The sequence below is a fragment of the Macaca thibetana genome, chromosome 8 (genome assembly GCF_024542745.1).
Source record: "Macaca thibetana thibetana isolate TM-01 chromosome 8, ASM2454274v1, whole genome shotgun sequence".
Lineage (NCBI taxonomy): Eukaryota > Metazoa > Chordata > Mammalia > Primates > Cercopithecidae > Macaca > Macaca thibetana.
In genome coordinates this window covers 64,097,900-64,125,704 of record NC_065585.1, presented here as the reverse complement: position 1 = coordinate 64,125,704, position 27,805 = coordinate 64,097,900, and the positions used below count along the sequence as shown (strand labels likewise).

The 27,805-nt window shown below is 39.7% G+C and overlaps 1 protein-coding gene and 1 pseudogene across 3 annotated transcripts in view; one reads left to right on the top strand and one right to left on the bottom strand.

Moving 5' to 3' along the window:
* Window positions 1-27,805, bottom strand: part of ZNF704 (zinc finger protein 704) — a 299,359-nt gene that overhangs the window by 182,802 nt on the left and 88,752 nt on the right. For all 3 annotated transcript variants that reach the window (XM_050802230.1, XM_050802229.1, XM_050802228.1), the window contains exon 2: window positions 8,234-8,475. In XM_050802230.1, the coding sequence (XP_050658187.1) occupies window positions 8,234-8,454 (221 nt within the window). In that variant the 5' untranslated portion in view covers window positions 8,455-8,475. The remainder of the gene's footprint in view (window positions 1-8,233; window positions 8,476-27,805) is intronic.
* On the top strand, window positions 82-771 carry LOC126961667 (mpv17-like protein; annotated as a pseudogene).

Below are 27,805 nucleotides of genomic sequence, written 5' to 3'. Positions count from 1 at the left end.
TGGAGGCCCAGGAGGCTCGGACGCGGGGCAGGAAGCTGCCTACCACGCCGGCTCCTGCTCGCGGGCGCCCACAGCGTGGACATGGCGGGCTGGTGGCCTGCGTTGTCGCGCGCGGCCCGGCGCCACCCATGGCCCACCAACGTGCTGCTCTACGGCTCGCTCTTCTCGGCCGGGGACACGCTGCAGCAGCGACTGCAGGGCGGCGAGGCCGACTGGCGCCAGACGCGGCGTGTGGCCACGTTGGTGGTGACCTTCCACACCAACTTCAACTACGTGTGGCTGGGCCTGCTGGAGCGCGCACTCCCGGGCAGTGCGCCACGCGCGGTGCTGGCCAAGTTGATCTGCGACCAGGTGGTCGGTGCGCCCATGCGATCTAGGCCTTCTACACCGGTATGAGCATTCTCCAGGAAAAGGATGACATATTTTTGGACCTGAAACAGAAATTCTGGAATACCTATCTGAGCGGACTGGTGTACTGGCCCTTTGTACCGCTGACCAACTTCAGCCTTGTTCCTGTTCAATGGAGAACAGCTTACACTGGAGTCTGTGGTTTTCTCTGGGCCATCTTTGTCTGTTTTTCCCAGCAGAGTGGTGACGGCACATTGAAGTCAGCTTTCACCATTTTACGTACAAAGTGGACCAGTGCCATAGAAGGGTCCCCGGAGAAATGAGAACTCAAGGACTCTCTTAAAGGGACCACATATTTGACCTAAAATGCACAGAATTGCCTGTAGACAAAATACTTGATGTGCCAATTATGCATTTCATTTTGAGGAATTACTGCTATTTATAAACCCACTTAAAAAAATTATGATTATTTTTGAGTTGTATTCAGATATTTTTTCCTGTTCTAGTCTGAAATATTACTTCTCTAATTTTTTGGTTGATATAAATAATAGTGGCAAAAAAAACAACAACAACACACACACACACACATATATACTACATGGGCCAAATTTGTGTTATAAAACAAGCTTGACTAAGCTATAATTAAGAACACTGAGATAACATCAATGTTATTAGTGTTAGTACAAGAAAGAGAATTGCTGGTTTAGAAAAGTTCTTGTCTTACCTTATTACCTTCTTTCACATTTTTATAGAACATTAAGAGAGTGAAGTGGCAGCATATGTGCATTTAGATTAAAGAAATTCATCTACAGGCACTTGGCAGGAAGAGAGGGCTATTTTTAAAAACAACAAACAAAAACCTACTATTCCATTCAATGAAATTTTGCCCCAGAGTAAGAAGAGAGACAGAATTGCTTCTTTTTCAAGTGGTTTCAGATCCCAAGTCTTTCAAACTGAGTTCTGTTCTTACAGGTAACAGAAGACATTGTAAAGAACAATTTTGTCTGTACTTGATTTGTGTGTTGATGTGAGAATCTAAATTCTCAGCAAGATAGGGCTTGATTGTGTACTGATGGCACAATGTGTTGCATTAAGTCATAATGTCAATTATATTGGTTCCTACCCTTTCCCTGTCTGCATCCCCCTATCCCCATGATTACACTTGAGTTTTAGAAAGATCATTTTGGCAAATGTGTAGCAAATAGACTGTAGAAAGAAACCAGAGACAACAGTTATTTGCTGCCTTGAATTACTGAAATGATGGGAAGGGATGGGAATGGATAAAGGTTTCTTGGAAAAGACGCTCTTTACAGCTACTTTATGGGGATTGCCTCAGTTGTTGCAGTTGGTTTTTTTTTTTTTTTTTTTTTGAGACAGAGTCTAGCTCTGCTGCTCAGGCTGAAGTGCAGGGGCACAATCTCAGCTCACTGCAAGCTCCGCCTCCTGGGTTCATGGCATTCTCCTGCCTCAGCATCCTGAGTAGCTGGGACTATAGAAGCCTGCAACCACGCCCAGCTAATTTTTTGTATTTTTAGTAGAGATCGGGTTTCACCATGTTAGCCAGGATGGTCTTGATCAACTGACCTAGTGATCCACCAGCCTTGGCCTCCCAAAGTGCTGGGATTACAGGAGTGAGCCACCATGCCCGGCCATGGACTGTTTCAGTTCTTAAGGGGAGCCCACCAATTATACAGTACCAGTATTTCTCTAACATGAGTGAGTACATTTATACTTCCCTCAAAATATACTTTTTAAAAAAGAAATGTTCTAAAATTTCAATGCTCTATTTTTTAAAAAGAAATATTTTAAAATGTTAAAGTGATCTTTTTTCTTTTTTTCAAAAGTAGTCTCATACTGGTTACAGAGTTTGTGACCTGAAAAGTTTTTAACACATTTAAACATTAAACATTTGTTCCAGGAACTGCTAGGCTTCTAGAGATTCAAAAATAAAAGATACCATTTTTGTCTTATCTCACTTAATTACAAATTTGACATAGGAGACTTTTCAATAAACTGTCTAAAGTACATAAAAGAAAGGAGACACTACCATTGAAAATGGGAGCCAAATTAGTTCACAGTTTCCCACCGTATTTATAGGATTTTGCTTGTAGCTCAGATCATTTCCTAACTTTGAACTCAAAGGTCAATGTGTTTCTGAAGTTCTTTTAAACTATATGATTCCCAGAATGGCATGCTATAAGGAGAAGATGATTTCATTTTATCTAGCAAGTGATAAATATGACATCACTATATTTTAAAACCCTGAAAAACAAATAGTACCATATGGTTTGTTTTCTTCCAACCGCAAAGTAACAATCTGTAGTATTCTAATAAACTGCTGTTAGGTCTAAGAATATTTTTGGCCAAATTTTCCTTTTTTCTTTGTTATAACTGGTTTGCTAATAGATTTCTCTAGCTTTAGTTATAATTAGAAGACAGTTACTGCTTTGCATAATCAAATTGTAATTGCTGTTTGGGTGAAATCCAACCAATTTAAGCATCAGTACCTTCAAAATCATGATGTCTGGCAAAAACAGAATAATAAATGTCAGACTCTAATGATCTAGGTTATCTAATAATGCTTGCTTAACTGCTGAATTATTTTAGAGGCTGGACAACAAGTAATACTTGAATTATCAACATATTTTGAGCATTACATTTGTAAATGACAATAAGTTAATGGTCTCCAATAAACACAAATGGTGATGATAAGGAACAAAAATTCACTTGAGATCAGAAACCTATCCCAGTCTTAGTTCTGTCATTGGTTAAATATGTGTTTCTGGGTGAGTCACTTAACTTTCTGGATCTGTTTACTGATTTGTAAAATGGAAGTTATGAAATCTAATGATAATGGACATTTGTCAATTTTATTCCATAGATACACCACATTTTGTTTATTCACTCATCTATGGAATAAAATATTTTGGCAAACAAATGAAATACTGACACACGGATGAACCTTTCAAACATGCTCTCTTTTCTTGTCCTTAAACTCTTGAAGCCTATTTTCCTCAACTCTCCATAGGGGTCAATGAAACTAGTATTTTCATCTCTCTCAGAGAGAGATCAGCCCTTGAGTGATTGTTGTCCCAACAATTAGCATCGACACTTTTAGTATTTGTTACCCCCAACCCAATTACTGTGCTCCCCAATGATCCTAAAAGCTAGGAATAAATTTGCTTTCTGTTAATGATAAATCTTTAACTCTAAAGAGAAATAGTGCTTGCTCATGTACTCTCACACACTCTTGCCCTCTCTTTCTGTGTAGTTATCTCTCCTGAGGAAAGTTGAATAATTTGAAGAATACTTTGAGTACCCAACTCTATAATGCACTTACTCCAAATCACCCTTAAAAAAGAAAGTAGTGTTTTTTCCTTGAAATCAATCACGCAATATCCCAGGGGTAAGCAGACTCTCCTATAGTAAAGATTTGTTTCTACCAACCCCAGGAAACTCAGAAAGAGGGGTAGTTTGTATTATTTCCTCTCATGACTCAATTAATTAATTAAAGAATTAATTCTAGGATCCTAGGGCCAAACAATCAGTTGCCATTTTTCACAGGAAGCTTAGGGCCCTCTTAAACAATGAAGATTCCAGGTAGTCTGCACTGATAACTCAGGGCTGCCGACGGCAGGGAGATTGCCCCTGTCTCAAGCCTGCACAGCCTAGGGCACTTTTAATATATGAAGTACAATATTGAGGGGTGGGAGGAAGGCAGCCATGAGAACGCACCTCACAGATCTCCAATAACAGGGAGCTAACCGACCAAGGAAGGGCCCAGTTGCTGGCTGCTGAAACCATCTGCTGCATTTGTGCCAAAGCCACAGCTCCCACATACTGCTCCCAGCAAATGACACAGTACATCAGGGTTACCAATGCAGGACTCCTGAGGGCCTTGCCCGGCTACCTAGGACACTTCCCTCCAACTTTCTTGCCCTCTCTCCATCACTGCGCTCAGACAAGCACCTTAACTGACAATGCATGTCCCTCCTGCCCCATTTCTCCCTCAGGTGTCTCTCTTACTAAAACATTTGCATGATTAATCCTGTCTTGGCATTTGCTTCTCTAAACACCCAGCCTAACACATCTGGATTAATAACTTACTTAAATTTAAACATTTTTTAAACTAGCAACTTTAAAATTCGTTCTCAAATATTGGGTAAACAGGGAGTTTCTATTGATACTGACTTCTTCCTTCTCTATTTCAATCATCCCCATCTTGAAATATATATCAATAAAAAATTGGGCTTTTAAATAGATGTGTCAAATTAATAACATTCTTAAAACTAAAAGATTGTCCTTTAATTACAGATTTATCCCCAGTCCTAATGGGAAGGGAGCAAATTAGGAACTGTTATTTGAAATTAGCTACATATGTGTCTGTCCCTCTCATCCCACCGTAACCTCCAGGGGGGTTGGCACCTGTCTCAATCATTATTTTTACTGAGTACCGGGTTCGTAGCAGGAACTCAAGAAATATCTGTTGAATGGAGGCAGGAGATGATATTAGTGATGTGAAACTACGGTGAGGTATAGAGAGTAAGGTGGGAAGGGGTTCCCAGATCTCTCTAGTTACATGAAATAAGCAATTGAAATACGTGTGTTGCTTTTATTATGTAAACCACAGAAAATAAACTTTGAGTTTCATTTTACAAACCAGAGAAAGTAAAGTTCAACAAAAATCTTAGCTTTAATGAGAATAAGCAAAAGATAAAGTGAGAAACGTTACAGCAAACTGATTTTAAATGATTGAAGAACTCTGCACTCTATGGGCCTAAAATGATTATCTTGCTTTTTGGCCAAAATATCATATATATATATTTAAACATTAATTATGTATTTTATAACATATGGATACAGATATTCCTCAGTACCCATGGGGGGCTGGTTCCAGGACTCCCTATGGATACAAAATCAGCAGATGCTCGAGTCTCTTATATAAAATGCTGTAGTATTTAAATATAACCTAGCACATCCTCTGGTATACTTTAAAGCAGCTCTGGATTACTTATAATACCTAATACAATGTAAATACTATGTAAATAGTTGTTATACTGTATTGTTTAGGAAATAAAGACAAGAAAATAATGTCTGTACATGTTTGGTATAGACAATTTTTTTTCCAGATATTTTCGATCAGTGGTTTGTTGAATCCACAGGTGCAGAACCCATGGATACACAGGGCTAATTGTATATAGATTTCCTTGTATTGATAAATTTCACTATACTGTAGATTTACTCAAAGTTCACTATTTATGCCTGTCAACAGATATATTTCTTCTTAGTAAACAAAAGGAAAATCCTATATCTTCCTACTGTATCAGGTAAAGAAGTTTCTTTAAAACAAAATATTGATAGATGACAGTGGGAAGTCTGACATTTATTAAACTTGATAACAGTAAATGGAAATAGAGTTTGAGAGTTTGATTATTATAATCCACAATGCTTGATTCCTTCATCATCATTTTTTTAAAGCAACTTATCTCACCAACTGCCAGCACACTGTATTTATGATGATTAAATTCTTACTACAGCAATGAAAACAAGTATATCAGTAGACACCCCAAACAATGAAGCCTTAAGTAGTATTTCCCATAATAGATCAATACATCTAAATTATATCTTGTCATTGGGGGATTTCTGCTGTGCATTAATGGATTTAAAACCTAATTAACTTTCCCACACTGTTTAAGAACCTCATAATAACGCTGGCATGGGCTCATGTACTTTTAAGTACATTCAGTGAACTTGAAAAGGTGAAAAATATCCCACATACCGGAGTCCGAGAAGGCAGAAAACATCTTTCTTTTTCCTCTTTGCATTATTTTCCCCAGCAAGTGCTCCAAGTGAGGTGGAATTAAAGAATACAGGTATACTTAAAACAACCTATGGCAATTTAAAATGATTAATTCCAGATATTTTAACATACACAACGTTCTAATGGAAATTTTATGTAGAATAAGTCCTATAGAATTGCAAGTTGGCACTAAACTGACACTGGAAGTCTAACTTTTGCCCTACAGGGGTAGGAAGAAAATAAAAGCACAGCTCTTCACATTTCAAATTGTTAACATGTCATTTTCCTGTGAGATAACCAAACAAATACAAATTGAGATGCCTATGAGGGTCAGGGTATGATAAAATGTTTCACAACCATGCCATAGTAGCAGGAAATAATCCTAAATAATTTAACATGTATTTATATGAAAAAAAATTAGAAAAGCAAGTAATTCCAAGTAGTTAAACAGAAGTAATGAATATGTGAACATTTTCAATTAAAGGTTAAGGAAAACTAAGAGGCCTATAATTTTAGAAAGTCTCACAAATCTGGCAACAGGAGAAAATAATAATTTTCTAGAGAAGATACTTTTGATTTAATATGGAAAGAAATGAAACTCTAATTACAAAAAGTGAAGAGGCAGGAAAGGCACATTCATTCCTCTTCCAAAGGTACTGTTTCCCAGGTTAGCTGTTAGAAACCACTTGGACAAATGCAGCACTTTTCAAACAATTGCTATAAGCTGTAAGTCTCATTATAAATGATTTTTGGCAACACATTTTTGGAAATGTGGCACATATATTATAAATAAGCAATCTCTTGTGCTACAGCATCTCCTTTCTTTTTTTCATCTGACAAATATTCATGAGTCCCCAGAACATAATTAACACTGTTCCAGGGGTAGGGATAAAGCATGAACAGAGTAATCTAAAATCCCTGCCGACGTGGAGCTTGTTTTCTAGGTGAGACAAATGATACGCAAGAAAGTAAAAGGCCTAATATGTATGCGCCACCACTGCCACTGTCATTCTGCCAGAATATTGTCTTTTGGTTCAGTGCTATTGGGTGTGGTTTAAATAAAATTATAATGTGACAAAGGCCTCTTTTTTTTTGTTGTTTTTAGAAAGAAAAAGTCCTTTTGATATTTCAGGTAAACCTTCTTGGTTGAGTTTTAAGGTAGATCTGTCGTACAAAGATTATCATGATATAAACCAGGTATCACCATCTTTTTTTCTTTTTTTTTTTTCTTTTACATATTTTAGACTTTGCAGACCACCTGTGGTCTGTGTCACCTATTCTTCATTTCTTTTAGGCCTTTAAAAATGTAAAAGCAGGTCAGGCACAGTAACTCACACCTGTAATCCCAGCACTTTGGGAGGCTAAGGTGGGAGAATCGCTTGAGCTCAGGAGTTTCAGACCTGCCTGGGTAATATAGTGAGATACCATCTCTAGAAAAAAATAAAAATAATTAGCTGGGCATGGCTGCATATGCCTGTAGTCCCAGCCCAGCTACTCTAGATAGAGCCTGAGGCAGGAGGACTGCTTGAGCCCAGAAGTTCAAGGCTGCAGTGAGCTACCTTTGCGTCACTGCACTCCAGCTTGGGCGACAGAACCAGACCCTATCTCTATTTAAAAAAAAAAAAAAAAAAAAAAAGTAAAACTATTCTTACGTTACAGGACACAGAAAAACAGACCAGGGGCTGAATTTGGCCTGCAGCCACAGTTTACTAACCTCTAACCAAAGATCTGTGTATACTTGCTTTGAAGTGGCTACAGTCCTACTTAATGTATGCTCAGTCCTATTTATGACGTTTCATCCTATTTTTTTTTGCATTTATTCCTTTGCTCTTTATTATTCATTTATTAAAATTGAATAAAACATTCTTTTCTAGAGCTACAATAGTTCCAACTACAGAAGCCTCAAAGTCAGTTCTGAAGAGTAGGGCCACCTGCTCTATTTCACACAAGCAATAGAAAAAAATTCTTGGCAGCAAACCTCTCGTATGTCTATATGCTGAAGAGAGTCTGTACACTGGCAAAGATTATGCATGCTCTCCACCAACTTCCTGGGGCAGACACATGTGAGATTTAATGTTCCCTTACCTTGCTGGAGGAACATCAATATTGGAGGAAACAACTTTTCTTTTCTGCTCAAGGAGACAGATGGAGCGAGTGTTTTCTTTTTCATGGTCAAGGACCCGGCTGGCTTTTTTGGTGTCTGCTGTTTTCACATCTTCCTCCATGGCCAAGGAGAACACGTGTTGATGAGACATTTTTTTACTACAGTCACGTTTTAAGTCCTCTGATTGAAATGTGAAGGTCATTTCCCGCTTAATGCTCCCCACCTATGAAATGAAACACAGAAATTCTTACTCACATAAAACATCACCTTTGTATGACTCCTGCAGATGATGGTGAGGAGAGATTACAGACACTGTCCTCCCTGTTCATCTGAAATATTGTATAATTTTAATGAGAAAAATGCAGCATACAAATAAAATAACTTCACAAAATAATATACAATTAATGCATCTATAATGCAAATAAGAAATATCACAAACACACACAAAAAAATGCCTTCCAGGTATATAAAAACAAGGACTGAAAAGCATAATACCTCTAATTTTTTAAAATATAAAACATCACTGTTTTATCTCCCACAACTAAGAAAATTCAAGTAAACTCTTAAATATTTCAGTCTGATTATCATGATTAATAGAAGAGAGCTAAAGTATAAAATCAAACTTTCTTTTTGGCTAATAATACTGGTCTTAACGACACTCTGTAGTTCATGAAGAAATCTTTTTTACCCTTCATCCCCAGCAGTTAAGATTTTTTAATTAAAAAAATTTTTAAATTATACTTTAAGTTCTAGGGTACATGTGCACAACGTGCAGAATTGTTACATAGGTATACATGTGCCATGTTGGTGTGCTGCACCCATTAACTCATCATTTACATTAGGTATATCTCCTGATGCTATCCCTCCCCCCTCCCCCCACCCCATGACAGGCCCCAGTGTGTGATGTTCCCTATCCTGTGTCCAAGTGTTCTCCTTTGTTCAATTCCTACCTATGAGTGAGAACATGCAGTGTTTGGTTTTCTGTCCTTGCGATAGCTTGCTCAGAATGATGGTTTCCAGCTTCATCCATGTCCCTGCAAAGGACATGAACTCATCCTTTTTTATGGTTGCATAGTATTCCATAGTATATATGTGCCATATTTTCTTAATCCAGTCTATCACCAAAGGACATATGGGTTGGTTCCAAGTCTTTGCCATTGTGAATAGTGCCACAATAAACATACATGTGCATAGCAGCATGATTTATAATCCTTTAATATGTCTCTACAGCAGCATGATTTATAATCCTTTGGCTATATACCCAGTAATGGGATGGCTGGGTCAAATGCTATTTCTAGTTCTAGATGCTTGAGGAATTGCCACACTGTCTTCCACAATGGTTGAACCAGTTTACGGTCTCACCAACAGTGTAAAAGTGTTCCTGTTTCTCCACATCCTCTCCAGCACCTGTTGTTTCCTGACATTTTAATGATCGCCATTCTAACTGGCATGAGATGGTATTTCATTGCGGTTTTGATTTGCATTTCTCTGATGGCCAGTGATAATGAGCATTTTTTCATGTGTCTGTTGGCTGCATAAATGTCTTCTTTTGAGAAGTGTCTGTTCATATCCTTCACTCACTTTTTGATGGGGTTGTTTGATTTTTTTCATGTAAATTTGTTTGAGTTCTTTGTAGATTCTGGATATTAGCCCTTTGTCAGGATGGAGGTTCCAAAATGGCCGAACAGGAACTGGCCGAAGAGGAACAGCTCCAGTCTACAGCTCCCAGCGTGAGCGACACAGAAGATAGGTGATTTCTGCATTTCCAACTGAGGTACCGAGTTCATCTCACTGGAGTTTGTCGGACAGTGGGTGCAGCCCATGGAGCAAGGCAGGGCATCGCCTCACCCAGGAAGTGCAAAGGGTCAGGGAATTCCCTTTCCTAGCCAAGGGAAGCCATGACAGACAGTACCTGGAAAATCGGGACATCCCACCCAATACTGCACTTTTCCAACGGTCTTAGCAAACGGCAAACAAGGAGGCTATATCCCGCGCCTGGCTCAGAGGGTCCCAAACCCATGGAACCTTGCTCACTCCTAGCACAGCAGTCTGAGATTGAACTGCAAGGTGGTAGTGAGGCTGGGGGAGGAGGGTCCGCCATTGCTGAGGCTTGAGTAGGTAAACAAAGTGGCTGGAAAGCTCGAACAGGGTGGAGCCTGTTTAACGAGGCCTGCCTGCCTCTGTAGACTCCACCTCTTGGGGCAGGGCATAGCTTAACAAAACGCAGCAGAAACTTCTGAAGACTTAAACATCCCTGGCTGACAGCTTTGAAGAGAGTAGTGGTTCTCCCAGCATGGAGTTTGAGATCTCAGAACAGACAGACTTCCTCCTCAAGTGGGTCCCTGACCTCCGAGAAGCTTAATTGGGAGACACCTCCAGTAGGGGCTGACTGACACCTCTTACAGCTGGGTGCCCCTCTGAGACGAAGCTTCCAGAGGAAGGATCAGGCAGCAACATTTGCCATTCTGCAATATTTGCTGCTCTGCAGCCTCCGCTGGTGATACCCAGGCAAACAGGGTCCAGAGTGGACCTCCAGCAAACTCCAGCAGACCTGCAGCTGAAGGTCCTGACTGTTAGAAGGAAAACTAACAAACAGAAAGGACATCCACACCAAAACCACATCTGTACATCACCATCATCAAAGACCAAAGGTAGATAAAACCACATAGAAGGGGAGAAATGGAGCAGAAAAGCTGAAAACTCTAAAAATCAGAGTGCCTCTTCTCCTCCAACAGAATGCAGTTCCTCGCCAGCAATGGAACAAAGCTGGACGGAGAATGACTTTGACGAGTTGAGAGAAGAAGGCTTCAGACGATTGGTAATAACAAACTTCTCCAAGCTAAAGGAGGAAGTTTGAACCCAACGCAAAGAAGCTAAAAACCTTGAAAAATATTAGATGAATGGCTAACTAGAATAAACAGTGTAGAGAAGACCTTAAATGACCTGATGGAGCTGAAAACCATGGCACGAGAACTATGTCACACATGCACAAGCTTCAGTAGCTGAATCGATCAAGTGGAAGAAAGGGTATCAGTGACTGAAGATCAAATGAATGAAATGAAACGAGAAGAGAAGTTCAGAAAAAAAAGAGTAAAAAGAAACGAACGAAGCCTCCAAGAAATATGAAATTTGGACTATGTGAAAAGACCAAATCTATGGCTGATTGGTGTACCTGAAAGTGATGGGGAGAATGGAACCAAGTTAGAAAACACTCTGCAGGATATTATCCTGGAGAACTACCCCAAACTAGCAAGGCAGGCCGACATTCAAATTCAGGAAATACAGAGAACACAAAGATACTCCTCGAGAAGACCAACTCCAAGACACATAATTGTCATATTCACCAAAGTTGAAATGAAGGAAAAAATGTTAAGGGCAGCCAGAGAGAAAGGTCAGGTTACCCATAAAGGGAAGCCCATCAGACTAACAGCAGATCTCTCGGAAGAAACTCTACCAGCCTGAAGAGAGTTGGGGCCAATATTCAACATTCTTAAAGAAAAGAATTTTCAACCCAGAATTTCATATCCAGCCAAACTAAGCTTCATAAGTGAAGGAGAAGTAAAATCCTTTACAAACAAACAAATGCTGAGAGATTTTGTCACTACCAGGCCTGCCTTACAAGAGCTCCTGAAGGAAGCACTAAACATGGAAAGGAATAAACGGTACCAGCCACTGTAAAAACACACCAAATTATAAAGACCATCGATGCTAAGAAGAAACTGCATTGACTAACGAGCAAAATAACCAGCTAACATCATAATGACAGGATCAAATTCACACATAGCAATATTAGCCTTAAATGTAAATAGGCTAAATGCTCCAGTTAAAAGACACAGACTGGCAAATTGGATAAAGAGTCAAGGCTCATTCAGGAGACTCATGTCACATACAGAGACACACATAGGCTCAAAACAAAGGGATGGAGGAAGATCTACCATGCAAATGGAAAACAAAAAAAAGCAGGGGTTGCAACCCTAGTCTCTGATAAAACAGACTTTAAACCAACAATGATCAAAAGAGACAAAGGAGGCCATTACATAATGGTAAAGGGATCAATTCAACAGGAAGAGCTAACTATCCTAAATATATATGCAACCAATACAGGAGAATCCAGATTCATAAAGCAAATCCTTAGACAACTACAAAGAGACTTAGACGCCCACACGTTAATAATGGGAGACTTTAACACCCCACTGTCATCATTAGACAGATCAACTAGACAGAAAGTGAGCAAGGATATCCAGGAATTGAACTCAGCTCTGCACCAAGTAGATCTAATAGACATCTACAGAACTCTCCACCCCAAATCAACAGAATATACATTCTTCTCAGCACTACATCACACTTATTCCAAAATTGACCACATAGTTGGAAGTAAAGCACTCCTCAGCAAATGTAAAAGAACAGAAATTATAACTAACTGTCTCACAGACCACAGTGAATAAAATTACAACTCAGGATTAAGAAACTCACTCAAAACTGCTCAACTACATGGAAACTGAACAACCTGCTCCTGAATGACTACTGGGTACATAATGAAATGAAGGCAGAAATAAAGATGTTCTTTGAAACCAATGAGAACAAAGGCAAAACATACCAAATTCTCTGGGACACATTTAAAGCAGTGTGTAGAGGGAAATTTATAGCACTAAATGCCCACAAGAGAAAGCAGGAAAGATCTAAAATTGACACCCTAACATCACAATTAAAAGAACTAGAGAAGCAAGAGCAAACACATTCAAAAGCTAGCAGAAAGCAAGAAATAACTAAGATCAGAGCAGAACTGAAGGAGATAGAGACACAAAAAACCCTTCAAAAACATCAATGAATCCAGGAGCTGGTTTTTGGAAAAGATCAACAAAATTGATAGACCGCTAGCAAGACTAATAAAGAAAAAAAGAGAGAAGAATCAAATAGACAAAATAAAAAATCATAAAGGGGATATCACCATGGATCCCACAGAAATACAAACTACCATCAGAGAATACTATAAACAACTCCACGCAAATAAACTAGAAAATCTAGAAGAAATCGATAAATTCGTAGACACATACACCCTCTCAAGACTAAAACAGGAAAGAAATTGAATCCCTGAATAGACCAATAACAGGCTCTGTTATTAATAATTGAGGCAATAATTAATAGCCTAACAACCAAAGTAAGTCCAGGACCAGACGGATTCATAGCCAAATTCTACCAGAGGTACAAAGAGGAGCTGGTACCATTCCTTCTGAAACTATTCCAATCAATAGAAAAAGAGGGAATCATCCCTAACTCATTTTACGAGGCCAACATCATCCTGATACCAAAGCCTGGCAGAGACACAACAAAAAAAAGAAAATTTTAGACCAATATCCTTGATGAACATCAACGCAAAAATCCTCAATATGATACTGGCAAACTGAATCCAGCAGCGCATCAAAAAGCTTATCCACCATGATCAAGTGGGCTTCATCCCTGGGATGCAAGGCTGGTTCAACATTTGCAAATCAATAAATGTAATCCATCATATAAACAGAACCAAAGGCAAAAACCACATGATTATCTCAATACATGCAGAAAAGGCCTTTGACAAAATTCAACAGCCCTTCATGCTAAAAACTCTCAATAAATTAGGTATTGATGGGACATATCTCAAAATAATAAGAGTTAGTTATGACAAACCCATAGCCAGTATCATACTGAATGGGCAAAAACTGGAAGCATTTCCTTTGAAAACTGGCACAAGACAGGGATGTCCTCTCTTACCACTCCTATTCAACAGAGTGTTGGCAGTTCTGGCCAGGGCAATCAGGTAGGAGAAAGACATAAAGGATATTCAATTAGGAAAAGAGGAAGTCAAAGTGTCCCTGTTTGCAGATGACATGATTGTATATTTAGAAAACCCCATTGTCTCAGCCCAAAATCTCCTTAAGCTGATAAGCAATTTCAGGATACAAAATCAATGTGCAAAATAAAAATTTCAGGATACAAAATCAATGTGCAAAAATCACAAGCATTCCTATACACCAATAAAAGACAAACAGAGAGCCAAATCATGAATGAACACCCATTCCACAATTGCTTCAAAGAGAATCAAATACCTAGGAATCCAACTTAAAAGGGATATGAAGAACATCTTCAAGGAGAACTACAAACCACAGCTCAACAAAATAAAAGAGGACACAAACAAATGGAAGAACATTCCATGCTCGTGGACAGGAAGAATCAATATCGTGAAAATGGCCATACTGCCCAAGGTAATTTACAGATTCTATGCCATTCTCATCAAGCTACCAATGACTTTCTTCACAGAATTGGAAAAAACTGCTTTAAAGTTCATATGGAACCAAAAAAGAGCCTGCATTGCCAAGACAATCCTAAGCCAAAAGAACAAAGCTAGAGGCATCATGCTACCTGACTTCAAACTATACTACAAGGCTACAGTAACCAAAACAGCATGATACTGGTACCAAAACAGAGATATAGACCAATGGAACAGAACAGAGCCCTCAGAATTAATACCCCACATCTACAACCATCTGATCTTTGACAAACCTGACAAAAACAGGAAATGGGGAAAGGATTCCCTATTTAATAAATGGTGCTGGGAAAACTGGCTAACCATATGTAGAAAGCTGAAACTGGATCCCTTCCTTACACCTTATACCAAAATTATTTCAAGGTGGATTAAAGACTTAAATGTTACACCTAAGACCAAAAAAACCCTAGAAGAAAACCTAGACAATACCATTCAGGATATAGGCATGGGCAAGAACTTCATGTCTAAAACACCAAAAGCAATGGCAACAAAAGCCAAAATTGACAAATGGGATCTAATTAAACTAAAGAGCTTCTGCACAGCAAAAGAAACTACCATCAGAGTGAACAGGCAACCCACAGAATGGGAGAAAAATTTTACAATCTAACCAGCAGTTAAGATTTTAACAAAATCTGTTCCAAGGCCATATCATAAAGTCAGAATAATTTTTCTTATCATTTGCAACTAAATGTAATGATGATTAAGGTGGGAGACCAATATAAAATTAAACCTCAGTGAACTGAATCTTAGTACTTTAGACTTTGTGATAACTGAAAAAGGAGACTGAAGCTAAAGACAGGTTTTTGTAAGGTAATTAGTACTGTAAATGAGGACTGGAGAAAGCCAGTTAAAGTCCCACTATACAAAGATGAGTCTATCTGGTAATCTGGAGTCTCACTAATCAGTGGGGTGTATTTCAAAATATGCACAATCATGAGACATTTCACGGGCCTGTGATACAATCCATTTCCTCCGGTTGGGTCATCTGTGGAGTCAGTAAATCTTCACTCTCCCATTTAAATAGAATATGTGCTTGTTTCTTTTTAATTTTAGGTATGAGAAAAAGCACAAAGGTTTTAATCAAATAGATTCAGATTTATAGAAGCTAAGGTCATGAGTATAAATCATTTTCAGAATACAAGGAGAATAAGTGTGTTTGATAATAGCAGAGACTGGTAAAGGAAGGTATTAATGACTAGAAATTCTCAGACTAAAGGAAAACTGAGATACATGCATGCTGGAGTCACGGCATCTGCCCCAACATGAGACTTTCCAGAGTCCGGGGATGACTTGGGCCTTGGAATCCATTTGGCTGGCATGGATCTTTCCTATGACACATAGAGCACTACACAGAGCTCCATTCTCATCTTGGCCTCTCCTACCAGGAAGAAAAGAAGATTCTCTTCCCATGGCTTTCCTGTCAGACATACGCCCAGCTCCACAGGAAGATGGTCACCTACTCTGGTCTACTTGTAACTCATTAAAAATTCACAATATTTCTTAGGCTGTATTAATGAAATCAAATAAAGATAAAAGAAAATCTATTGTCTGTTTTTAAGTGTTCACTGTTTCAATGACATCAATATACAATAGAAAGACATAAAATATTTCAGACTTCCACAAATGAAATAAATGATAAAAATGTGTTTAGAAAATCAACAAATATAAGGACAAGTATGTTAAACATCCATCACTAGTCAATGCTCTGTGTAACTCTCTTTACCTGGAGGTGGGAGGAAAGGGGAGAGTTTTTCACTTCTCCACCAGTCCATTCCTAACCTATGTTACAACAAGAAAACTCTAAACAACAGGCATAAAAAAAGAAAACAAAGGCCTAGTTTTGATGATTATAAATTGCTTTTAAGTGTCAAGTATCACGTGAATTAAATATTTAAGTATTCACAGTATTAAGTTGAAACAAAAATTTACATCCATGTCTCCCTTGGGGCCAAATGCATTAGTTAAATGAATTCTATCCAAAATTTAAAGGAAGGAAACAACATTACAGGAAGTCTAGCTTTTAGCTTCAAAAATTTAGGGAAAAAAAAAAAACCTGAAGCAAATTAATGCAAATAGAATATATTCCCTATAGAAATAATAACTGTATGTCATGCTCTTAGCCAAGGATTCATAATAAAATATAGTAATATAAAACAAAGCAATCTATAAATCTTCTGTAATACTTTCTAAGAAAAAAATTAATCTCTCAATAGTAATCAGAGAAATTTAGCAATATAACAGATTTTAAAGAAAATTTAGCCCAGACTTTTTATTTAAAAGTAGAATTAAAATGACCAAAAAGGACCAAAATAAATCTAGAGATGAGTAAAATATTTTGGACACTATGAATCATGGGTTCCACCATTTGTAATGCTAGTGGAAGGGGTAAATGGCAGATGTAGATACTCATTATGTCACTATGCTTTAAAGCATGTATATATGTATCACATGTTCTTTTTAATGTTATTTTATTCATATCAATTATTATATTTAAGACACAAAAAATGACAGCTCACAGGAAAGGAGAGAGTAGAAAGCATATATAACATCAAGTCTTAAGAAGCTGGGCTCAGAAATGGCCCAGAGAAATAGGGTGGTGACTGGAGGGGATGATGGACGAGAAAGCATTTTAAGACAGGAGGTAAAAGAGTATGTTTGTATACTGAGGCAGAATGGAAAGGAAGGGATGAGCAAGGGCTGGCAGCAGCAGTAGAAGGTGACAAGGCTCATCCAGCTATTGCAAATGAGAACTGACTGGAACCTACATTAGCTTAACTGAAGAAAGAAGCAAAAGGAAAATATAATTCCCATTCATATGAGATTTCCAGAAAAGGCAAATCTACAGAGATAGAAAGCAGATCAGTGATTTCCTGGGGCTGGGGGTGAGAGCAGGAACTGACTGCAAATGGGCATGAGAGAACTTTTTGGGGTGATGGAAATGTCCTAGGACTAGACTGTAGTGATATTTGTATGAGTAGTAAGTTTATTTAAAATTATTGAATTGTATCTTACAATGGGAGGAATGTTATGGCATTTAAATTATACCTCAATAAAGCTGAGGAAGGAAGGATAGAAGGACGGACGGACGGACAGACGGAAGGAAGGAAGGAAGGAAGGAAGGAAGGAAGGCAGGCAGGCAGGCAGAGTAACTATTGATATAGAGGGTATGTTTCTTTCTTTTTTTTTTTTTTTTTTGAGACGGAGTCTTGCTCTGTCACCCAGGCTGGAGTGCAGTGGCACAATCTCAGTTCACTGCAACCTCCACCTCCCAGGTTCAAGCAATTCTCCTGCCTCAGTCTCCCAAGTAGCTGGGATTACAGGCACCCGCCACCACACCCAGCTTTTCTGTATTTTTAGTAGAGATGGGGTTTCACTGTGTTGGCCAGGTTGGTCTTGAACTCCTGACCTCGTGATCTGCCCACCTCAGCCTCCCAAAGTGCTGGGAATACAAGTGTGAGCCACCACACCCTGGCATAGAGGGTGTATTTCTAAGAACCCCTAGAAACAAAAATTTGGAAATTGTGATGCAAAGAGGTAGCCACCAAATGTATGGATCTTAAAAACAAAACCAAAGAAAACAAAATAAAACAGAGGTGGCATGGCAACCCAAGCTGCTGCAAGCAGTTGTGTATTATACCCTGAACGCTGGTCAAATGAGGCTAAAATTCAGTCCCCATTCAAGCCATATCCCCAGGCTTCCTTACTTTGGATGAAGCACATTTTTCTGATTCATGTACCTGGAGAGGAACTTTTTGTACTTCATCTGTCCAAATAGGGTGTTTTTATTTATTTATTTTCCCAATTTGTACAATGCCCTGGTGACAAAACTGTTCTTGCTGATCTGCAAGGTCTAGGCTAAGTTAGCTTGCTGCTTCTTTGAAGGTGGTATCAATTATGTGATTCATAAATATGAGCTGATATTCTTGTTAATGGAAAACTTGAGACAATCTGAAAAATCACTCTATGCTATAGGTCCTAAGCAGGCAAAGTGTTCAATGATAGAAGACAGCCAGAAAGAACAAAAAAACATCTGATTGGAAGGAGAGAACTCAATAGCAGCATTAAAGCTGGTAAGGGCAAGAGAAAGAAGAAACAGTATGCACGGCACTAATAGATGAAGATGCTCACCTTTGGGGATAAATGGGGATCTACCAAAGAAGGGAGGGCTTCTCACAGCTATGGGATTCCTTGTAAGGACCAGGAAGAGAACACAACATAGGTAAGAAACTGACGGCTTCCTGTAGGAGAGAGACCTAAGTGGCAGGGAAGAGCTGATGCTGATGTTCAGATTAATTTCCCCCACATTAGGATTGATTTAAAGAACTTGCTTTCCTAACACTGTAACTTCTATTGCTCATCAGCACTTCGTAGTCATATTGTACTACACTAGCTACCATCAAATTCCTTCTCCCTACCCAAACAGAAGCTCTTCATATAGTGTATCACAGACATACACATTATTCCGTATAATTTCTTGCAAGGGAACAAAGCTTCAATGTTCAATTATATGAGAATACCACCAATTACTGAGTTAACGGACAAATAAAACTCAGAATTTTCATTCCAATGAACAGCTTTTGTTTTCCTAGAAGAAGATAAACAGTGTATATATAAATATGATATACTTGGGGAAATTGCCATTTTTTTTTTAACAAGAAGTTAACAGTATCTATTTAAGTCCTGAATTTCTCTAAATGGTATCCTTTGTAAATTCGATGCAACTTCCTAAGACGGACTGAAGCTCATCATTTCTTCTCGATACAAAAACATCTAGTTTCCATAGGAAGATCATAAGGGCGCATCAGAAAAGAGGACGTCTCTGACTTCAGCCCACCTACTTGACCAAACCTTCCTTCTGCCTACACGCAAGTACACTCCACGCCACCTTAATCCTCACGCCCTTCTTACAGATTTACAGTAATGAAATGCTAAAAAGCATGTGTCAACACTCAACTTTTGGAAACTGTCCTCAGTTACTCATCTCAACCCAATCAGTTTTGAGGAGTTGGCTCTGGAGATTAACAGGATTTCCAGGAATAATCTGAAAACAACCCGTTTGCTTTCTGGGGCTTTCTGGGTAGTAAAAAAATAGTTTAGACATTCAAAAAAAAAAAAAGGCATGAAATTTAGGCCATAGCAAAAACAACTCTTAGCAAACAATAGGATGCTAGTAAGAGGACCACTTGGCTGAGCAACTCTTTAAGGCCCTTCCACTCACCAGGAAACCATAAAATCACACCTGAAAAAGTTTATAAAAGAATTTTCTTATATTTCAGATTATTTTCCCCCACATTAGGATTTAAAGAACTTGCTTTCACAACACATAATAAGACACATTACAATTTGGTGACTGATGACAATGATACATCAACCACTGCGTGGAGTGCAAATCAGACCCAATAGATTTAAAATACGTTACAAAAAGATAAGCAAAACTGATATTAATAATAAAAATATTTGATTCTCTCAATTAACTTAAAATATTACTGCTGGCCGGGCCCTGTGGCTCATGCCTGTAGTCCCAGCACTTTGGGAGGTTGAGTCGGGCGGATCATGAGGTCAAGAGATCAAGGCCATCCTGGCTAACATGGTGAAACCTGTCTCTACTAAAAATACAAAAAAAAAATTAGCTGGGCATGGTGGTATGCATGTGTAGTCCCAGCTACTCAGGAGGCTGAGGCAGGAGAATTGCTTGAACCTGGGAGGCGGAGGTTGCAGTAAGCCAAGATCGTGCCACTGCACTCCAGCCTGGTGACAGAGCAAGACTCTGTCTCAAATAAAAAAAAAAGGAAAAAGAAAAAAAATTACTGCTAAGGATCATGTTCAAAGAAACACCAGAACCTTAGAATAAACTGATAAAAAAATGACACCCAAAAACAGTCAACAGAACTCTACTTATTTTAGATTACATTCTTCAAATTTCATGCTAGGTAAACAGAAAAATATGTTGGTGGCAAATCTATAGTCCTAATGAATGGCCATAATAGAACCACTTTAAAAACAATAGATTCCAATTACTAGCCCATTGATTATATTATTCCCTTAGCCCTCTGAAACCAATGAAGTGTTTGGTGACTGCTTTTTTCTTAAGTACATACATTATTTCTCTATACCAAGACACAGGAACTGGCTGATGAAAATCAGAATGGTTTGGTGGTAGTGGTGATGTAACCATAATAGGTCTGTTGCCCTATGTGCATGGTAAATCAATACCCCGAGACACCAGGTTGCACTGGTTGAATCACAGGGCTGCCAAACAAGGAGATAGGAAGACACCTCAAATCTGTCTGCCAGAGGAGTTTGGGGATAGGGTTTTTAAGGGTTTTGGAATTGGCCAAAGTGTGGAGATTGTTGACATCTGTTGTTCTACTGGAATTCAAGATCTGTTTAAGCAATTCTTAAATGGAAACCTATGATTCTAATGTCAGAGGTCCTATCTATCTTGAGCAAAAGCCTCATGATTCTAATGTCAGAAATCCTACTAGCTGGGCACGGTGGTACGCACCTGTGGTCCCAGCTACTTGGGAGGCTAGGGTGGGAGGATCACTGGAGCCCAGGAAGTCAAGGCTGCAACAAGCCGGATTGTGCCACTGCACTCCAGCTGGGGTGGCCGAGACCCTGACTCAAAAAAATAATAATTACCACAAAAGAGAAATCCTATCTACAGGTACAGTGGGGGTGCAAATAGTATCTAGTGTTCCATGACTTGCAGTTACAAAAAAAATGAGTCAAAGGAAACCCAAATTAATGCTTAATTACAACAATATTTCTGTCAACAATTCTTGTTAACCCCTGAGGGCAGCTTCAATGATGGAGCAGGGAGTAAAATTCAGCATGACAGAGCTGAAGCCCTGTGTTATGTTTTGGCATCTTATATTCAAACTACGCAACTACACTATCTCAGGTATCAGTGTTGTTAATGCTGGGTTTACTACAGCAAGTTTTGTTTTGTTTTGTTTTGACTTTAAGTTCTGGGATACATGTGCAGAACATGCAGATTCGTTACATAGATATACATGTGCCATGGTGGTTTGCTGCACCCATCAACCCGCCATCTAGGTTTTAAGCCCTGCATTTATTAGGTATTTGTCCTAATGCTCTCCCTCCCCTTGCCACCACCCACCCTGACAGGCCCTGGTGTGTGATGTTCCCCTCCTTGTGTCCATGTGTTCTCACTGTTCAACTCCCACTCATGAATGAGAACATGCAGTGTTTGGTTTTCTGTTCCCGTGTTAGTTTGCTGAGGATGATGGTTTCCATCCATGTCCCTGCAAAGGACATGAACCCATTCTTTTTTATGGCTGCATAGTATTCCATGGTGCATATGTGACACATTTTCTTTATCCAGGCTAACATTGATGGGCATTTGGGTTGGTTCCAAGTCTTTGCTATTGTAAATAGTGTACTACAGCAAGTTTTAACTTTAATCTGTTGACAATTTAATATTCAACAAAGCATGACTTGGCATGCTGCATGGAAGATTAGTCAGCAGCACATTTAGGATGGAAAGTTATTGGAAAAGTTGGTAGTGGAAGACTGCCTGGCTAAAGTTTCAAGCCTTTTATTAACATTATGCAAGGGAGACACACAACTTCGGTATTTTTTCTAAAATCCTTTCTGAAAAGGCTTGGATAGAAACAGCCATTTCTGTAAAGTCCAATACTAAATTTAACCTCAGCTAAATTCATTTGTATATTTTTCCCAACCATATGGTAAGGACTGTAAACCAAAATGGCATGAGACACGTCTCAATCAATTTAGAAGTTTATTTTGCCAAGGTTAAGAACCTGTACTGAAGAAAACAACATGACACCACAGGAACAGTCTGTGATCTGTGCCTCTTTCTCCAAAGATGATCTTGAAAGCTTCAATATTTAAAGGGGGAAAGTAGGCTGGAGGGGAGAGAGGGAGGGTAGGTAATCCACAGCTGCAAGAGAGAAGGAGCAGGGAGGGGACGAGTCAGTTACATATTCACCTTGAGCTCAGTAAATCAGCACTTCACACAAGATAGGGTGAACAAAGAGTAGCCACATGTGGAGATATTTAACCTTTATCTGTAGCTATCTGCTAAGGAACAAAAGGAAAAGCAGTTTCCTGCATGACTCAGCTTTCAGCTTAATTTTTTCCTTTTGGCACAGTGAATCTTCCTTTCACAGGACAGAGGGAAAATCAATTATCAGTGTGGGTTGATCTTATAGAACTTAACTTCAGGATACAGAATTTCAAATATCACATTAGTTACTTAGATATTTTATTTGTTTTATATAATTCCAAGTTCAGCTCACCCATTCACACCTAATCCATGTAGAAATCCTACGAATTTTGTCTTCAGAATATATCTAAAATCCAATCACTTCTTACAACCTCCAGTTACCATCCTGGTTAAGCCACCACTGTCTCTTACCTGCATTTGTGCAATAGTCTCCTCCCCAGGGCCCTGTTTCCACTCCTATACCACCTCCCCTGACCCCCAGTTCTTTCTAAGGGTAGCCAGCCTTATCTCTTAAAAATCAGGGTCAGATCATGTCCCTCCTTGGCTGAGAACCCTCCAATGGCTCCCCATTTATTCAGAACAAAAGCCCAAGTCCTTGCCTCCAAAGCCCCATGCCTCTATCCGATTTTCTCCCTCTCCTACCTCCTTCTCTTCACTCTCATGGCTACCCCCAGCCTTGCTGGACTTGAACATGCCAGGCACACCCCTGCATCCAGGCCTTTTTACTGGCTTCCCCATCTTCCTGCAAGGTTCTTCCTTCAGATACCCACATTGTTTGCTTCCTCACCCTTTTCAGTCTTTGCTCAAATGTCTCTGTCTTAGTGAAGCCAACCCTGACCACCCAATTTAAAATTGCAATGTTCCCCTCTCCCTCCTCATTCCCCATATTCTATTCTATATCAGCTACAGAATTATCATTCTAGCCAGCTGTGGTGGCTCATGCCTGTAATCCCAACACTTTGGGAGGCTGAGGTAGGTGGATCACTTGAGCCCAAGAGTCAAGACCAGCCCGGGAAACCTGGCAAACACCCGTCTCTACAAAAAATTAAAAAATTATCTGGGTCTACAGGCATGGTGGCACGTGCCTTTAGTCTCAGCTACTCGGGAGGCTGAGGTAGGAGGATGACTTACTTTAGCCTAGGAAATTGAGGCTGCAATGAATTAAGATCACACCACTGCACTCCAGCTTGGGCGACAGAGTGAGAACCTGTCTCAAAAAAACAAAACAAAACTAAACATAATTATTTTTCTACAGCACTATAGTTTTATCATTCTGCAGGACTTATTATTTTCTTACAAACTGCATAATTATTTATCATGCTTATTGTCTAAGCTGCTCCATCAGAATGTTCGCTCGATGAAGATAATAGGGATTTTTGCTTTGGATACTGATGTACCTCCCGGAGCTAGAAGAGCATCTGAAACAGCATGGGCACTCTTGTAGCATTATTACATAAATGGAGTTTCAGGTGCAGATACATGTTATATGGCAGCACCTACTCATAAAAGTCTAAGGAGGATAGATGCCAAGTTCCTAGGGCTGCAAAAGCGTGGGATCACAGAATCCCTCAGCTAAAAGCAATTTCCTAAGCTACTAAGAAGGAAATAGTAAATTGTACAATAACTTGGGGAAGAAATGTGTATAAGTACAGAATGGTCACTATCTCAATTCTTTCCTTATCATAGTATTCAACTTTAGTGCATGGAGGACTTTGCCTCCAGGAATACAAGCCTTATTTTATAATAAGATTTATGGAGAAAATTTGGTTTATTTTATTTTTAAATTATGGGACTTTTAACCTTCTTTCTACAAATATCACCAGGTTAATACAGGATAAACTTGTGGAGAGATCAAAAGGCAAAATCTCAGAAGCAAGACGTGGTTAAAGTTACATAAATTTCAAAATCCTGGGAAATGACTATTCTATCTTCCAGGGTGAATTGTTAGGGGCAGACCATCAAGCGGCCTGGTCCCCAGGTATGCCCGAAACACTTCTTCCTCCCTTTCTATGGATCACAGGAAATCTAGTGCCCTACTCCCCCAACGAGTTCTAACATTTATAGTCAAGAACAATCATAATGATAATAAACACCAACTTTACTTCTTCCACATTTAGTTTATGGTGACTATTTTATGCAGATGGAATTTGAGCCCCACCCAGTTATTTCTTTTCGAAGGAGGCCAAGCAGCTGTTCTACTGAAGAATAGCTGGACTACTGACAGTCTGTCCATTCCAATAGCTATGATGGCCACACAGGGCCCGCTGACTGCCACTGCCACAGCCAGAGCCGGGGACCCTGGACACAGGACAGAACATCTATCTCTGACTTTTCCCCACTGGAGTTTCTGCCAAGGGGTCCCACACTCTCCTCACCTGAACCCTACCCAAACCTACTGTACATCAGCAGAAGTGTTGCTCGAGAGATCATCAACTCTTCCACACCCCTACTGGAGCTGACCCTCATCTCCCCAGAGCCCACTCTCATCTCAGACTCTACTCTGAGCTCCCCATCCTCCCTGGCCCAAATCCCAGGCACAAACACACAGCAAGAGAGAGATTCGTGGGAACAGAAGCAGTATGCCAGAGCTCATCTTCATGGGTTAAATAGTTCATTGCAGCTGTCCTGGGAATCAACAGAAACTTTAAGACATAGTTTCTCTGACTAAACCACACATTTCAAAAATGCAGTTAGAACAGAACCTTTGGGCAAGTTGGAGAATGTACTTCTGATATGTATAAATAAAAGGCCAAATCACTTCTCAAAAAAATATACATTACACAATTTCTCTGGGCAGAAACAGGGCCAATTGAATCTTTTCTTTCAGGAATCTGATCTGAGAGACCCAGAAACTGATGTCAGTTAGTGGTGGTGGCTGGTGGTGATGAAGCAGCACAGACTGAAGCAGTAAAGGTGAGCAGGCCAGGCCACATGCACACAAGAAAGTAGAGGAAACCAGGAAGAGCAAGGGCAAGGAGGAGCAGGAGGAGGAGAAGGGGGGAGTAGGGGGAAGAGGAGGAAGAGGGCAGACCTTGGAGGAGGAGGAAGAGTTGGGGGAGGGGGAGGGGGAGGAAAGAAGTAGACCCCGGAGGAGGAGGAGGAGGAGGAGGAGGGGAGCAGACGCTGGAGGAGGAGGAGGAGGAGGAGGAGGAGGAGGAGGAGGAGGCGGCGGTGGCCGCCTGAGGTGGCAGCGGAGGCAGTGGCAGGGAGCAGACCCTGGAGGAGAAAGGGGAAGGTAACAGGAGGCAGAGTCGAGGAGGAAGAGGGGAGCAGACCCTGGTGGTGGAGGAGGAGGAGGAGAAGGAGAAGGAGAAGGAGAAGGAAAAGGAGGAGGAGAAGGAGGAGGAGGAGGAGAAGGAGGAGGAGGAGAGCGGACCCTGGAGAGAAACAGAAACAGAAGGCAGGAGAGTCCTGGGACAGACCAGCAGTAGTGGGAGCCACAGAGCTCCAGGCTGAGTTTGCAGAGTTTCGGCCCAGAGGCCTGGCTTCGGCTGTCTCTGGGCTTTAACGTCTTGATATCCTTTTTCATAATTGAAATTCCCACCCCACCCACTGCATTTCACCTTTCTTTTTTAAAATATGTGAGCTGGTTTCAAATTCTTTCAACAAAAATAACTGAACTAACTAACGCCTCTAATTCCTTTGGCAATAAGAACTAGAAATATAACTTTTCAAATTCATCAGTGGTTGCCACAGTCTAACACAACATCTTTAAAGTTTCAGAGCAGATTAGAAGCAGATTTTAAGTAAAAAAGAATATTGGTTGCTGAAGGTTATTCCTTCAAATACATTTCATTTAAAATACAATTTATCATTCCTTTGGGCAGTAAACAGCAGGTGAAATTAAAAACTCAAGTTGAAAACTAATGAATTCACATTTTAACTTGGATTGTGCTAATTCACAGATAGGCAATTATTTTTACTAGCTGCACAGATGACTAAATAAAATCTGTTAATAAATGCAGCTAGAGTGTATTCAAGAAATTAGGCAATACATATTAGAATAAATTTGCATATCTGCTTATCATAAATGTAATTCTTTATAATAGAGGTTTTACTGGTATATAAGAGAGTAGATAGAAACGACTATGAGGGAGAAACACTTCCTACTTCAACACTGAGGCTTTCATAAGGGAGATGGCTCAAAAGAAGAACTGCAATAGCCCATGATAGATGACTGTAGGAATCCGAAGATCTTAGGATAAAAAGACATGCTTGAGGGGTTCCAGCCTGCTCCTGATCCTTTCTGCCTGCTTTCCTGCTTGTGGGCTCCGGGCTGCTAAGCCGGTCATAATGAGAGAGAAAGAGAGACAGAGAGACAGAGAGAGAAACAGAGAGAGAGAAAATGAATACGTAAATACAACAGGCACATATACACATCTCCTGGTGGTTCTGCTCTTCTGTTAGAAGCATGGCTTGAGATAAAGCATTTATTTATGCTTTAACCATCTCTCTCCCCTAGTGCTCCAGAAACCATTTAGAGGCAGAGAGCAAGTTTTGCTCAGTTTTGAATCCCAGGCACCTGCTGTATTTTTACCTGGCACATACTGGGTGCTTCATAAATGTTTATTGAATTAATGTAATTAAGTGGAGATAATATGGCAATAAGGCCAGCCTGCAAAAGCTGAAAAAAAGATCTGTAAAATCTTTTTTTAGGAGACAGAAGTGATTGCTACCCCATACTCACAATACTCTAGAGCAAGCTTGTCCAACCCATGGCCCGCAGGCCACATGCGGTCTAGGATGGCTTTGACTGTGGCCCAACACAAATTCATAAACTTTCTTAAAACATTATGAGATTCTGTGTGTGTGTGTGTGTGTGTGCATGTGTGTATTTTAGCTCATCAGCTATCGTTAATGTTAGTGTATTTTATATGTGGCCCAAGACAATTCTTTTTCCAATGTGGCCCAGGGAAGTCAAAAGATTGGACAGCCCTGCTCTAAAGTATACAGAGGACAAAATGACAACAATAATAGTAGTAGCAATCATAATAATAACAGCTCCAGTTACTAAGCCCTTACTAAGTATAAGACACTTCATTAAAAATTGCTTCATACATATTATTTCACTCCAATACCAGAAAATCCCCTGATCCTGCTCAACTACTGCTCTTTTGCTCTATTCCCCGTCAGTCAAGTTATCAATGGAGTTGTCTCCCCAGGCTGTCTTTACTTCCCTACCTCCTATTTACCCTTCTATTTATTGTAATTGATTTCTACTTCCATCAAAACAACAATAAAACCAAACCAAAAAGTCAT